The sequence below is a fragment of the Pan troglodytes genome, chromosome 11 (genome assembly GCF_028858775.2).
Source record: "Pan troglodytes isolate AG18354 chromosome 11, NHGRI_mPanTro3-v2.0_pri, whole genome shotgun sequence".
NCBI lineage: Eukaryota > Metazoa > Chordata > Mammalia > Primates > Hominidae > Pan > Pan troglodytes.
Window position 1 is genome coordinate 100717315 of NC_072409.2, and position 13933 is coordinate 100731247.

Sequence of the window (13933 nt, forward strand, 5' to 3'; positions counted from 1 at the left end):
AATAAATATTTGTTATATGAATGAGTTTAAATTTTTGGTAAAAATATATATACTGAATTGCTTCACAGTATAAAAGGCAAAAGCAAAGGAAAATGATCTGTAAATATTGTCTTGAGGTTTCTAGAAACCAAGGCAAAACACATGAACATTGTTTGGGGATCATAAAGGACATTGAATAACCTCATATAACTGCAAATGGTTTTCATTTTTCCTCATTAGGAAATGATGTATGTCTGGAATGGTTTTTCAATAGTGAGCAAAAGAAAAGACCTTTCTGAAAATCTGTTGGTAACTGTTGAAAAAGCTGAGGCAGCTTTACAAAGTCAAAGTAAGTATACACAGTAAGCACCGAGGAGCCTTTGTCTCTGCTCCGTGACTGTTCTCCTGTCTTTTCCCTGTGCACATCTGCCTACATTAATTTGTGTACATCACAAGGACAAAGAGCTTGAGCTGCAGGGGTCTGGGTGATTGCAGTCAAATGCAGGGAGGAATGATACACACTGCAACTGCATGAACCTTGGAAACAGCTTGCTAAGGGAAAAAGGCCAGGCCAGCCATAAAAGACCACATATTATATGATTCCCTTTACACGATACTCAGAATAGGGGAATCTATAAAGACAGACAGCAGATGAGTGGTTGCCTAGGGATGGAGTATGGAAGTTAGGAGTTATGATAGCTTTCTGGGGAGGGAGGTGATGACAGTGTTCTGCAGTTGACTGTGGTGCTGGCTGTACAACTCTGTGAATATGCTAAAAACCATTGAATGGTAACTCTCAATGGGTGAATTGTATGGCATGTGAACTATATCTTAAAACTATGACAAAAAAGATGAAGGGAAGAAGCCCAGCATTGGAATTTTAGAGCAGCACAAGGAAACGTGCACTTCCCTCTGGGTTGAGTTTGCTGCGACTCTTTCTATGCCTCCTTATTGCTGTCTAACCATTAGTGTGTTTCTGCAGACACAGGGAATAGTTTTCAAGGTGAAATGTTATCACAATTTATTCTACCCATTACATTTGGTTGTGCTAGAGTCCACATTTCAGTTTACCGGAAGCAGCTGATGTGGTAAAAGGAGTATCAGAATCAGGCAGTCTGGGCTTATAGTCCCAGCTCTGCCATCAGACTCTGGGTAACACCTCTGTTTTCTCGTGAAGTGGGAGGAGTGTTGGACCAGATGCTATCCAAAGTTGTTTCCTTGCCCTGACATTTTGTGATTCTGTATTTTTAAGAGGGGTAAACCATGCCATAAGTGATAGCCTTTGTTGTATTTCTTTTCAATGCCAAGTCACTTAGGTATTACCCCTAGAGAAATGGTCTTTTGTAATATTCTAACCACATAAGTAAAATGAAAACTTCTGTGATGATAAACATGGTAAAGGGCATAGAAATTCAGGAATGGTGGGGAAACATTTTAACAGTTAACTCATTTTTCTTAACTGGAAAAAGATGGGCACTCCAGGAGCCCAGCCTACTGTCTATTTGAGCAAGCTCTTCACCACCCCCAGCCGCCCATTGGTTGGGGGCAAAATTCAAGGGGAAATATATTTTATCAGACTATGCTAGTAAAATGCAGTGGAAATTTAGAAAACCAAGTCACTCTCCTCCACCCATTCCTTTTTCTCTTAATGACATGCTGAGATGATAGGCTTTAGAGATATTTAAGCAGGGCAGGGGGATACTGAGACAGACAGACAGACAGACATGCCATACTTACCTACAGTTTTGGCTTTGTGTGTCCTCTCTCTGGGTGAAATAATTAGTTTATTTTCTGAAGATCACCTTTGCCAGATATTTCATGTGAAACTTATGATGACCTCTTCTAGGACTTCTTTTATGCAAGATTATCTCCTGTTCTCCTTCCCACCTTGAACTGTTAGGACAGTTTAGTAATTAAGCTCCTATCCTTCAGAGCAGGGAAGAAAAAGTCCATAATTGGAAAATGGAGAGAAGTTGGAAAATGGAGAGAAGTTGGAAAATGGGGAGAAGTTGTAAACCTGAGGTTACCTCATCTTCCACCCCATCCCCCACCCCCATTATTGGAAACTGGATGTGTATTGGCTTCTCCTAGCTTTGCAAGTGTGTCTAAAGTAAAAGATGGTAGAGGATACAACTGATCTACTCTGCAATACTCTGGCCATAGTTATTAAATGCTGGCCATTGATACAAAAGATAGAACTTTGAAGACAGAACAGAATTTGGTGACATCCCTGGAGTCAGCATTTGGTATTAATTCCAATAGTGTTTCATTTGAAATCTAACTAAATTCAACATGTAACCAGAAGTTCCACTTTGACTAATTTGCTTAATGAAATTATATAGCAAACATTATGAGAGTTATGTAAAAGGGAAAGTGATACTGACTTTATGACTTTTTACTTTCTAAATCTATTTTCAGATTTTTCTCTTGGGGCCATTTCAGCTAGCTTCTAAAAATTTCAGCATAGATACTTTTTGTAGTTTGGGCTTCAAACTTCCCTGTTTCTCAGCCTATCCACCATAAAAGTTCAGCAGATCTTTTGTCGTAAAATTGTACTCTAGTAGCTTTATCATGTAATTTTCTTTGAATGTTAAATGGAAACATATTACATGTGTGTTGTGTGTCGAAATGTTCATCTATGAACACATTCATGAGGTTGAAAATCATGACAAAGCATTTATACTTCAAGGGAAAATAATCATCTGCTAGATAATGGTCTGTAGTTGGAGGAAATAATGATTTTGCCATCTAAGGTTTTTGGAGGAATATAGTATTTTTGAACCCACTTGCCATATGCCTAACTCAAGTTCGTCATAGAAGTTACATGCGGCTTTACTAGTATTTTAACTTCCCATGATGTTAAGTCTGTTCCTCAACAAAATCATCATTCACAGAGCACCAGAATGTTGTCATAACACAAACTGTCGATACAATGCTACAGGAAACTCAGTAGAATGCATAAAAATGATACTACAAGCTAGCATCCAATATGGACCCTTTGGTTTTGGTTCTAGGTCCTAAAAGATATTACTTCTTGAATGTCTGTTTTAACATCCGTGATTAAAAGCAATGGATAGAATTTTATTTTGGTAGAAAAATGATTCTAAATAAATAATAGAAAAGGTAATGTGTTATTGATACCTGTGGTTTTCTGGGTGAATGACCTATCAGAGCTTGAAAGTTAGAGGTGAATATTCAGTTTTCAGCACCTAGAAGTAACCCCTTTCTGGTTGGTTAAGTAGCATCGTTAATCTCCATAGTCAAGTGGTTTACCATCTTAACTGCCAGCATGTGTTAATGATGATTTCTGAGGTTTGTGCTGAAAGCAGGAGGATTTCAATAGGAGGGACTCCCAGGGCCTTGTATGTTCCCTTTACTGCCGTCCTCTCTACTGTCACAGCCTGAAATGTGTAAATTGTCATTCTGTCTTGGAATAACGTTGTACTTGCCTGTAACTTGCAAAAAAATTTCAAAAGTGTAAATGTGGAATGGCTACCTTTGTCAGATGTCACACATAATATGGTTCCTTCTGTTTAACACACATTTGCCTTGGGCTGTAGAAGGCAGAGAGCATTTTCAAAAGGGAAAAAGTGGTGAAAAAATCCTTGACATTTTCCTCAAGCAGTTAGAAGTTTGTGGAGATTTTAGGTGCCTTTCATGTACTTCAGAACCGTTTTGTTAAATCTTATGGCATAGTTTCCCCCAAAAAGAACACAACCTGGGAGAATTGATAAGTTGTAAACATAATGATCTGGAGAGGGTATTCTACTTCCTGAATTTTTAATGGGGATAAGGCCATCTGCTTCTCCATATGGAAGTGTTATCCTCTCCTGTATTGAAGCCAACACAGAAGCCAAACAACAGGAGGAGGCAGCCTTCTTGTTCCTCATGGCTTTACCTTTTATAGAATTAATAAAGCTCTTTATTTAGAGCTCAGATTTTTGGTTGTTGTATCTAAGGTCACAAAGCTCAGAGCGTGACCACCTGAAGAATATTTTAAAGTGAATAGAGTGAACTCCTTAATAAAATGATGTTCTGATATAGTAAATTCAGCATTGTAGGAATGTATGTATATATCAGATGGGGCCTTGCTCTTTCACCCAGGCTGCAGTGCAGTGGCGCCATCATAGCTCACTGCAGCCTCCAACTGCTGGGCTCAAATGATCTTCCTGCCTCTATCTCTGAGTAGCTGGGACTACAGGCATGTGCCATCATGCCCAGTAATTAAAAAAATTTTTTTTTGTAGAGACGGGGTCTCATTGTATTGCCCAGGCTGGTCCTGAAGTCCTGGGCTCAAGTGAGCTTCCCACCTTGACCTCCCAAAGCATTGGGATTACAGATGTGAGCCACTGTGCCCAGCTCTTTTCATTTAAAATAATTTCATTGTATTTTAGTTAGTAAGGCATAACAAATGCTAAAAAGTTTTCCTTATTTGTAAATGATCCCTCTGAAACTTTGTTCTTTCTCTTAATTAAGATCTTAAGGCCGGGCACGGTGGCTCACGCCTGTAATCCCAGCACTCTGGGAGGCCGAGGTGGGCGGATCATGAGGTCAGGAGATCGAGACCATCCTGGCTAACATGGTGAAACCCCATCTCTACTAAAAATACAAAAAATTAGCCGGGCGTGGTGGTGGGCACCTGTACTCCCAGCTACTCAGGAGGCTGAGGCAGGAGAATGGCGTGAACCCGGGAGACGGAGCTTGCAGTGAGCCGAGATTGCGCCACTGCACTCCAGCCTGGGTGAGAGAGCGAGAGTCCGTCTCAAAAAAAAAAAAAAAAAAGATCTTAAAAAGTATTTTTCTTTGTGTGTTTTCTTTGTATGTTTTTTGTTTTAAGATTTTAACAGCTTCTCTGTGGATGATGAGTGCTTAGTGAAGTTACTTAAAGGATGTTGCCTCAAGAACTTACAGCGGCCCTTGCAAGCTGAACTATGTTACAATCATGTTGTGGAAAGGTAAGACCAAACAATAAAACCAGCCCAAGTGCAAATTGTGGTTTCTGGGGAATTGCTGTGAGAAAGTGATGCAAAATGCTTTCATCTCTTACTGCTAAACTCTTACTTGGTGTTACCAGAAAGAAAATCCAGTACTGTGTTGTTGTTGTTCTTCCTCGTGAACAAAATTATGGTCTGGGTGGAACATGACTTTATGTATTTCTACTTGGTGTTTTAAGATGACTTACAAAAACTGTATTTATAGCTCAACTAACAGGTGTCTAGCCAAACTCTGGCAGCATCATACTGAATCTCTGCTACTCATTAATTTTTTTATTTTTTACATATTTCTTTAGTTTTTCTTTTCTTTTCTTTTTTTTTAAGAGATGGGAGACTTTCCTTGTTGTCCAGACTGGAGTGCAAGTAGTACAATCATGGCTCACTGCAGCCTGGAACTCCTGAGCTTAAGAGATACTCCCAGCTTAGCCTCTTGAGTAGCTGGGACTACAAGTGTGCACTACTATGCCTGGCTTCTGATACTAATTTAATTCATACATTTATTTGTCCATTCATTTATTCCATGGATATTTGAGCACCCACTATATGCCAGAGACTGTGCTGGATTCTAAGGATTCAGAGCTGAGTAAACAGACTTGCCATCACCGTGATAATAATTTGGCAGGAAAGAGAGGCATGTGATGAGCACTCTGTCTCTCTTTTGGCAAAGGGCAGTTCTTCTGTATATAATTGAGTTTTGTTCTGGTTTTATTCCCCCTCAGTAGCATTGATGATGATGTCCTGCTCCATTACTAACCATAGGGTTGAATCAGGGTACTGATGCCTGGCCCTTTTCTCTGTATCACAAATGCAGTATTTACAGGGGCCAGATATGTAACCTTACTTAATAAGGCCGGCTGAGTGGTGGCAGGAATAGGATTGGTAGGCTCTATAGGTCAGGGTGTTTTCTCTGAAGGGTGTAGCCACACTCCACAGCTCTATTTGATTATTGCTTTGCACAGTGTGGGCCCAATAGCAATAATCCCTACCATTTTTCATGAGAAGCCTGGAATCTGGATATCATGTAAAATCACCTGATTTTAAAATATTGGCTCAAATTTTTTGAAAATATTCTGCAAGCCAAAACAATCACAGCTATAGACTGCTGGTGGACATCCTGTGCTCTGTGTCATGTGCCCTTCCATCCGTGGCCACCTGATCCCCTTCTTCCTGACAGTATTGATGGGAATATAGGAGGACTTGTGCCCCTGTAAGAATAAAGAGAAAATATCTACTTCCCAAATGTACTGTCTTTAGTAATATTCTGTAATTAGTAAACATGTTAAAGAAATATCTATTGAATTCTATTTTATTAGTGTTTCTATAAGGATTAAAAGGATGATCAAAAGGATGACGTATTGTGCTGTTTTTTTGTATGTGAATCTCATAGTGAATTGTTTGCTCATGTGCTTGATAATTGTGGATTGTGAACTCACCTTCATTGGAGTTTTATCTTGAGATTCCTATGAGGCTATACTGAAGAAGAGTTGCTCTACAGTGATTTTGCATTTTATTTCTGTCAGGTACCCTAAAGGTTTTTTCTGCCCAGGGCCTCTTTCATGTTAATTTCATTGCTTACTTCTTGGATCATTTAGACAATGTAAATATGAATTGCACATTCAATGTGGGCAGGCCTATTGGTTATTGATTTCCTAAGGAATTCTTTTTTCTTCTCATTGAAAGTGCTGGCCAAGGAGACAACTGTCTTTGTCTTCCTCCTTTGCCAGTGAGTGGGTTTGTTCTAACCTGCCTTTCTCTTAAGGAGTAGTCCTGTAAGGATCCCAGCTTTCAATAGAGGTCTCAGTTTCAGCTCCCTGCTTTCTGTGGGCCCAAGGCCTCATCTCCTGCATGGACATTAGGATACAAAGCCCTTGACTCAGTTGGAGGTAGACCACAGGGCTCATTCAGCATCATCCCACATATGTGGAGTCTCACTTTTTCAATTCTAGCTGTTTTTGGCACTTGAGGGTTTTTTCTTATGTTCTGGTGAGCTAAGCTATGCATTTGAAATGGTGTTAGTTATATTTTTTTTCATTGCTTTTACATGTTTTATAACCAGAGAGTTCTCCTAATAGTGCTGAAAACAGAAGTGTTGACCATTTCTTTATTGGCCTTTTAAAGTATTATAAGACTTTAAAATACAAAGGGAGTTGAACCTTAGTTTAAAAATAATACAACTTTCTTATTTCTAAATGGAGTCATTTTCTGAACACATTTGTGTTCAGAAAGATGATCTTGCCATTTCTAGGGTTAATCTTTAAAGATCCGTATGCGCTGATTTACTTAAGAGACAGCGATCAACCATCAGTGCTGGGTTTACATTAAGGAATAAAAGATTAATATAGGAAAAGAACATTATTTATTGCCATAGTTTAATGAGTTCCATAACTATACAATGGCCGCCTTTCTATGATAATAGACTTAGTCCTGCACATGTTTTCTGAAGAATGGGAATAATATATATTTAGAAAAATGTGTATTTCTTGTTCTGTTAAGATTTACTTGCTTTTCCTCTGCTCTTTCAGTGAAAAGCTACTGAAGTATGACCACTACCTAGTGCCGTTCACTCTATTTGAATTGGCATCTTTGTATAAAAGCCAGGGGGAAATTGACAAGGCCATAAAGTTCCTCGAAACTGCAAGGTAAGTGTTGAAGGCAGCTTTTCCTTGATTGTTATGGAGTCAGTAATGTCAATACTGCTCTAACAACAGCAGTAACATTATATACTTAAAAATTAACAATGTCAAATTAGTAATAATGCTACTTTTGCTAACTTCTGGTTGATTTATGCTCATGGCTTTTGCTGTAATTGTGCTGTTTCCAACCCTCTTACTGCCTCACCCTGTGACTGTTTACAGGTATGATTATGGGCATCTATTTGAAAGATTTCTAACTTATTTTATTCTATATCAGGGGTTGGCCAGCTTTTTGTGTAAATGGCTAGATAGTAAATATTTTTAGCTTTATAGCATAAAGTCTCCATTGCAACTACTCCATTATATCAAAAGAAGTCATAGAAGGTAATATGTAAACAGATGGGTATGTTTAGATTTGGCCCTTGGGTCCTAGTTTGCCAACCTTCATTGTATTCAGCCATACCTATTATTTCCTTGAAGAGCCATTGATCTTGTGAAGCTTGCAGATCTTACCCAGACTCTCTGTTTTTTCTGTTTATTGCGGCAGTTTCAAAGCATTTTTATCATTCTGGTAGACAATAGCTTTTAGACCTGTGGTCGTGGATCACTTAGGTAAGGCAAAAACCCTGTGGCCTGTTTGCCTTGAACACTTTCTGCAGTAGAGAAAGAATGCCAGACTAGCTCTAGGTCATAAACAGTGATTTGTCCATTTATTCAAATTCAGCAGTTATTCACTGAGCACCTATTATGTGTCAGACACTAGTAAAGGCTTTAGAGAGACAACTATAAACTAAGCAGGCAATATTTCTGCTCTGTTAGCCAGAGGGAGATACTAAATAGACAAGAAAAATATCAGTGGTATATGTTTGCTGAGATTTATAATATGATACATGGTGCCTGGGTGTTACTTCAGGATAGATTGATTCTGAAATATTTCCTTGAGGAAATGATATTGTAGCTGAGATTTGCATAATTAAAGCCAATCTTGAGATCAGTCATCAGAAATCAACCAACTAGGTAGGGAGCATTCCTGACAGAAGTCACAGTTAGTGAACATCTGCGTTGCGGAGGTTGAGCCACTGGGTCAATGATGATGCTTTTTGCTGTGCTGGGGAATGCTTAGAAGAATGTATTTGGGGAGAGAACGAAACATACTTCTGTTCAGACCATGATTCTTTAAGATGGCTATTAGGTACTCATATTAGGTAGATGGCAAATTGGCGTTCATACTTAGCATGAAGTTCAGTGGTAAGGTCAGGGCTGAATGTAGAGATTGCAGTCAACAGCACAGAGACAGTAATATTTAAAGCAATGGCGTGTGATGAAGTCATTTTGTGAATGTTATATAGCTACAGAAAGAGGTCTAGCACAATGTCTGGGATATGCCATCTTCTTAGACATTAAATGATAAGATTAAGAAGATTAAGAGAGTTAGGAAGACATCTAGGAAAGCCAACCAAATAGTGTTTCAAAAAGAAGAGCATGGTCAGTTATGAGGGCAGCAACTAAGAGGTCAAACAAGTTAAGACCAGAAAAGTGGCTGCTGAATTTGGCAGCATGAGTATCATTGGTGACCTTGACAAATGAGGTGACAAACAAAATGGAGTCCGCTACTTTAGGCAACTCTTTTAGGATGTTTGCTGTGAATAGAACATCGTAATGGGGCAAAAGCTTTACGGGCATGGTAGAGCCAAGAAGGGCTTCCTTAAAATATTTATATATAGGTGATATGAGAGCAAGTTGCTTTTAAAGTTAATTTGTTGGGAGTATGACCAATATTTCATATGTTAGATATAGATATCTTCAAATCCAGCTATTGGAAAATTATGGATTATAAATGCTGCTGTTCCAAATATTCATTATTTGAATATACAATGTATAATAAGGCAACTTTATAATGATAAAAATAAAAGACTAGTAACTCACTGCTAAAAAGCAATGAAAAGCCTCCACTAACTCAAGACAATACTGACAATTCAAACATAAAGATACTTCCCAGTAATTCCAAGACTATTATCTGCACTTTCCCTTTATGTATTAGGAGCTTTGCAAAGTTGCCCACATTGGTGGCATTTAGGAAAATACTCAATTCCATCCGTTGGTAAACTCCAGTAACATATTGATTTTAGTTTATGAATAATACATTTTACTAACCCTCATCAAGATTACCAGTGAGTAGCCCTTATACCTGTTCAAAATGAAGGGCTATAGGAATAAGTGCCACTGTAAGAAAGCAGTTATAGCTCACCCATGGGCGAAGGCAGTATGTAAAAGTATTCCATTTTTCTGATTCTTAACAATTCTGGTAAAGGGAGGTCAACATAAATGCTCTTAGGCAGGTTTTAAATAATCTTTGGATTTCTATGGCCCCCTTTAAAGACATTGGCCTAATTATTATGTAATTATTGGCCAAACCACTGATATTTACATGTGAGAATTGGGATAACTAATTTTGACGTCATTAAGTAATTCTGCTGCCTTTGTTGCAGTTGTTTCATTTGAGTTTCTTGAGTGATCGATCATGTGATCATGCTAACCATGTTTATATGCACCTACCTTAAAATTTTCCAATATAAAAAAGGAAGTCTAATTATTTAGGACTAGTTCACAAAATTTGTACAGCCCTTCTCACAACTTCTTGCTATGCTTGTGAATGATTTGGTAATTAAGCAGAACCTTGCTACTCAAAGTATGACCTTTAGATGACCACCAGGAAGCTTCTAGAAATGCAGATTATTGCAGTTTCCCCCCAAAACCCCCCAACAGAACCAGAATCTGCATTTTTCTAAGATCTACTGTTATGTATGTTAGAGTTTGAAAGTAAGTGAGTAGATCAGAGAGAGGAATGGGAGAGTGGTGGTACCTGGTATATAAGGACATTTTGACTGTACAATTTTATTGTTATTGTCTTCAGGAACAACTACAAAGATTACTCCCTGGAGTCCAGACTACACTTCAGAATTCAGGCAGCTCTTCACCTCTGGAGAAAACCTTCCTCAGATTGATCAGAACTTGAAGGATGGAATTTTTCCTCAATTAGCATCGGCATCTGCTATAGATTCAACCTTATATTAAAGTGGAAAAATGATCTTGTGAATAAGAGACAAAAAAACAGTTTTTTTTGTCAATATTTTCTATCGTCTGAGAGATTTACTGTTGGTCTACATAATTTTTTTTCCTATGGAATGGCATTCTATATTATCTAGAAAATTCTTATATTTTGCCTCCCCCAAAAGAATTTCATATTATTTGAATTAGGGGGTGAAGAAGTCTTTTGAAAGACTTGCAGATGCAATAGTCTAATTAGATTATTTATTTTTTTAATGTGAAAATTAATATTGTTTAGCAAATAGCTTACAAGTTGAGCCAATTTTGGATTTGTTGGGTAGTTAAACTTCAGAGATATTTTGTTGCCTGTATTTAAATTTCAGAAGATAAATAAATATCATTTCATTTAAAATAGCTTAACAGTGACCTTCAGAAGACTTCTGAAAAAGACAGTCTGAGAACATGAACACGGATCGATATAATGTACTTCATGGGTTGAAGAGACCTGTCTCTATAAAGGATGATGCAGTATTCAGTTAGTGGTTTTTTACTCTTCATTTGATTAAAGGTGGTGATGTTTTGGAGAGACTGATTTTGAATGTACTTAAGTCTATTATAATAACAAAATTCAAAACCTCTATGTATCTAAAGGGAAGGAAGTGTCATATTTTAGGAATTTTTCTTAACCTTAGCAATGAGAGCCTAAAATACATACATGGATTATTTTTCTTCTAGGAAGTAAATTTCCTGCTGCTTTAAATGATCTGTAAAATATCAATAATTTTTACACTTAAGATGTTGGTAAGACCTAGTTTTCTAATCTCTTTAGCACTGTGATGTCTCCTTATAGATAATCTGGACCTTGCTTAGTCCTTTAGTTGGGAAACAGAATCAGGGCATAGAGCAGAAGAGAGCTTGACACTCCATATGGTCCTGGTTCTGCTACCCATTAGCGATTAGTGAGGAGACCTTTAGGGAGTCCACTGTGCCCTGTGTGTCACCATATTTTCTTCTGTGAAATCTAGATTAAAGAACAGATGACTTTCAAAGTCTTTTTCAGTTTTATAACTGTGAGTCTATGTATTAGGTATTTATTTTCAACAAATGACTTTAAAATGTCAAATGCAAACCATTCCCACTTGGAGTATTTTATTTTTCAATCATCATCATTGCCCCCAACTCCCCATATATATGTGTTGTGGCATCCAGAGTGAGAAAAGACAATTTATGAGTCGATGAATCTGGGCCTTATTTCTATTTCCATTTTGAAGAATAACTTGTCATAGAAGCCTCTGCAGTTTAACAGAAGGAGCCACATATTGGGAGTCACGAGTTCATCTCTGTGGGTTAATAGTTCCATGACACGGAGTACGTAGCTCAGCTTTTCAGGGGTTCAGTTACCCCACTATGGATAGCGGTGTAGTATTTGGTACTTGTGAGGGCTCAATTAGATAAAACATATGATAGCTTTTTGTAAACTGTAAAAGGCTATACAAAAGTATGAATTATTATAATAATTATGGTTTTTTATGTCTGGATTACAGTATCAACACAAAAGTATTGGCTGATACTGTGGTCTGTGTTGTAAAATGAAAGAAGTGTAGAAATTCAAATACCTTACTGTGTATTCATGTGTTTGATGTTGACAGTAGGCTACCCAGGTTATATGAACCTGCTCCTGCCGTTCCCTGCCACATGGACCTGTATCAAGCAGTGTGTGGCTTGTTTTCTTCAAGGTACTGATTCTTGACCAACACTGAGGATGTATATCCAACGAAAGATGATTATTAGAACTCAAGTCAGATTACCACCCCTTCAGATACTATGGCGGTAGATATCAATGTGTTATTAATAATACAACTTTAGGTACAGACAAAATAGAAAATAAAATTAACTGTCATTATAATTAGTAGTGGAAAATACATTAAAAATTATTTGTGTATAGCTTTGGAAAAAAGTTTATAAAGTTCTTAGAAGAGCTTTGGTAACATTACTTTTGAAAGCGTACACCCACGTTGTGACTGTGGGTATACTGAGCATATATTCTTACATTGTTACTGTGAGAAGCTGCAAGTCAGTGCTGCAAGTCAGTAACAAATTCTCTTTTGGGGATAAAATGAAACAGTTTTAAGCTTAGAGTGGCCATTTTTATTTTAGCTCTGCATTACTAAACAAATATAAAAGAAATTCATCTCCATTTAAAAATCTTTTTTGTTATTTATATTTTGTTTTATTTTTGTTTCCTATTCTTTATGCAGTTACCTGATACTATGGACAGTATATCCAGTGGATCTTTTAGTCCTGTAATATCAAAATGCTACAGATATTTATGTTTCCTGCTATGTTCAAGATATTGTAGTGGCACCAACTTCTTGGGCATCAGCTAATATTGCATTTTGGAGTCATTAGGGTGTTCTGTGAAGAATGAATACTGAAGTGACAGTTTTATCTAGTTTTTTGAGGGGCATTTATGATGGGGTTGGGTTGCCATTGTGTCTGACAGTGCAATTCATGTAGTTCCTGGCATAATTGCCTTTTTTTTTTTCTTAATGGAGAGGCAGGGTTCTGATTGTTGCTGTATAAATTCAAGTAACTTTGTGCTTTGTAGGAATGGTGACAAGGAAGGCATGATTTCTCCCTGACAAGGAATGAAAGGTGAACTGTATCAGCTCTTATCTGGACATATATGTTAATGTTTTCTATGCTCCCTGATACAAGAAGTTTCCAAGTTATATAGGAAAATTAAGTCCATTGATCCTGTCTTTATCCTCAGAGGGCAGAAATGAGACAAGTGGATAAAGGCTGTAGGAAGCTGAATTCCAGATTAATCAGTGCCAAGGAAGATTTTTCATTATCGGAAAACCCAACAGTCTAAAATCAATAACCAGTTCTTCTGCAAAGGGGTGAGTTTAAGCAGGGCTAATGTGACTGTCATTTCTGCCTGTCCTACAAGCTTAGACTAGTTGAACTTTGAGGTCACTCTATGATTCTTTTATTAGGGCTTCAAATCAGCAGGGAGTGTGTAAAGAAAAAATGCTCCCCCCCACCATTTCAAATAAAAGTGAATGTTTTCTCTTTCAAAGCTACTATTAGAGGTAGTTGTGATAGACACTAACAATCCCCGGTGTTAATACTTTCCACTCCTTTTATTTTATTTTAATTTAATATTATTTTATTGAGACAGAGTCTCGCTCTGTCACCCAGGCTGGAGTGCAGTGGCGTAATCTCGGCTCACTGCAAGCTCCTCCTCCCAGGTTCACGCCATTCTCCTGCCTCAGC

At 37.7% G+C, this 13933-nt stretch overlaps 1 protein-coding gene across 13 annotated transcripts in view; it reads left to right on the forward strand.

Annotated features, from left to right (window-relative positions):
- TTC39B (tetratricopeptide repeat domain 39B) overlaps positions 1–12267 on the forward strand; it is a 191447-nt gene extending 179180 nt beyond the window's left edge. For 12 of the 13 annotated variants that reach the window (XM_063788720.1, XM_054658706.2, XM_016960638.4 and 9 more), the window contains 4 exons: positions 220–328; positions 4817–4934; positions 7496–7612; positions 10521–11240. In XM_063788720.1, the coding sequence (XP_063644790.1) occupies positions 220–328; positions 4817–4934; positions 7496–7612; positions 10521–10611 (435 nt within the window). In that variant the 3' untranslated portion in view covers positions 10612–11240. Of the gene's footprint in view, positions 1–219; positions 329–4816; positions 4935–7495; positions 7613–10520 lie in introns of all 13 variants that reach the window. The other variant, XM_528545.8, reaches the window with a different exon arrangement.
- Positions 12268–13933: the final 1666 nt, after the last annotated feature.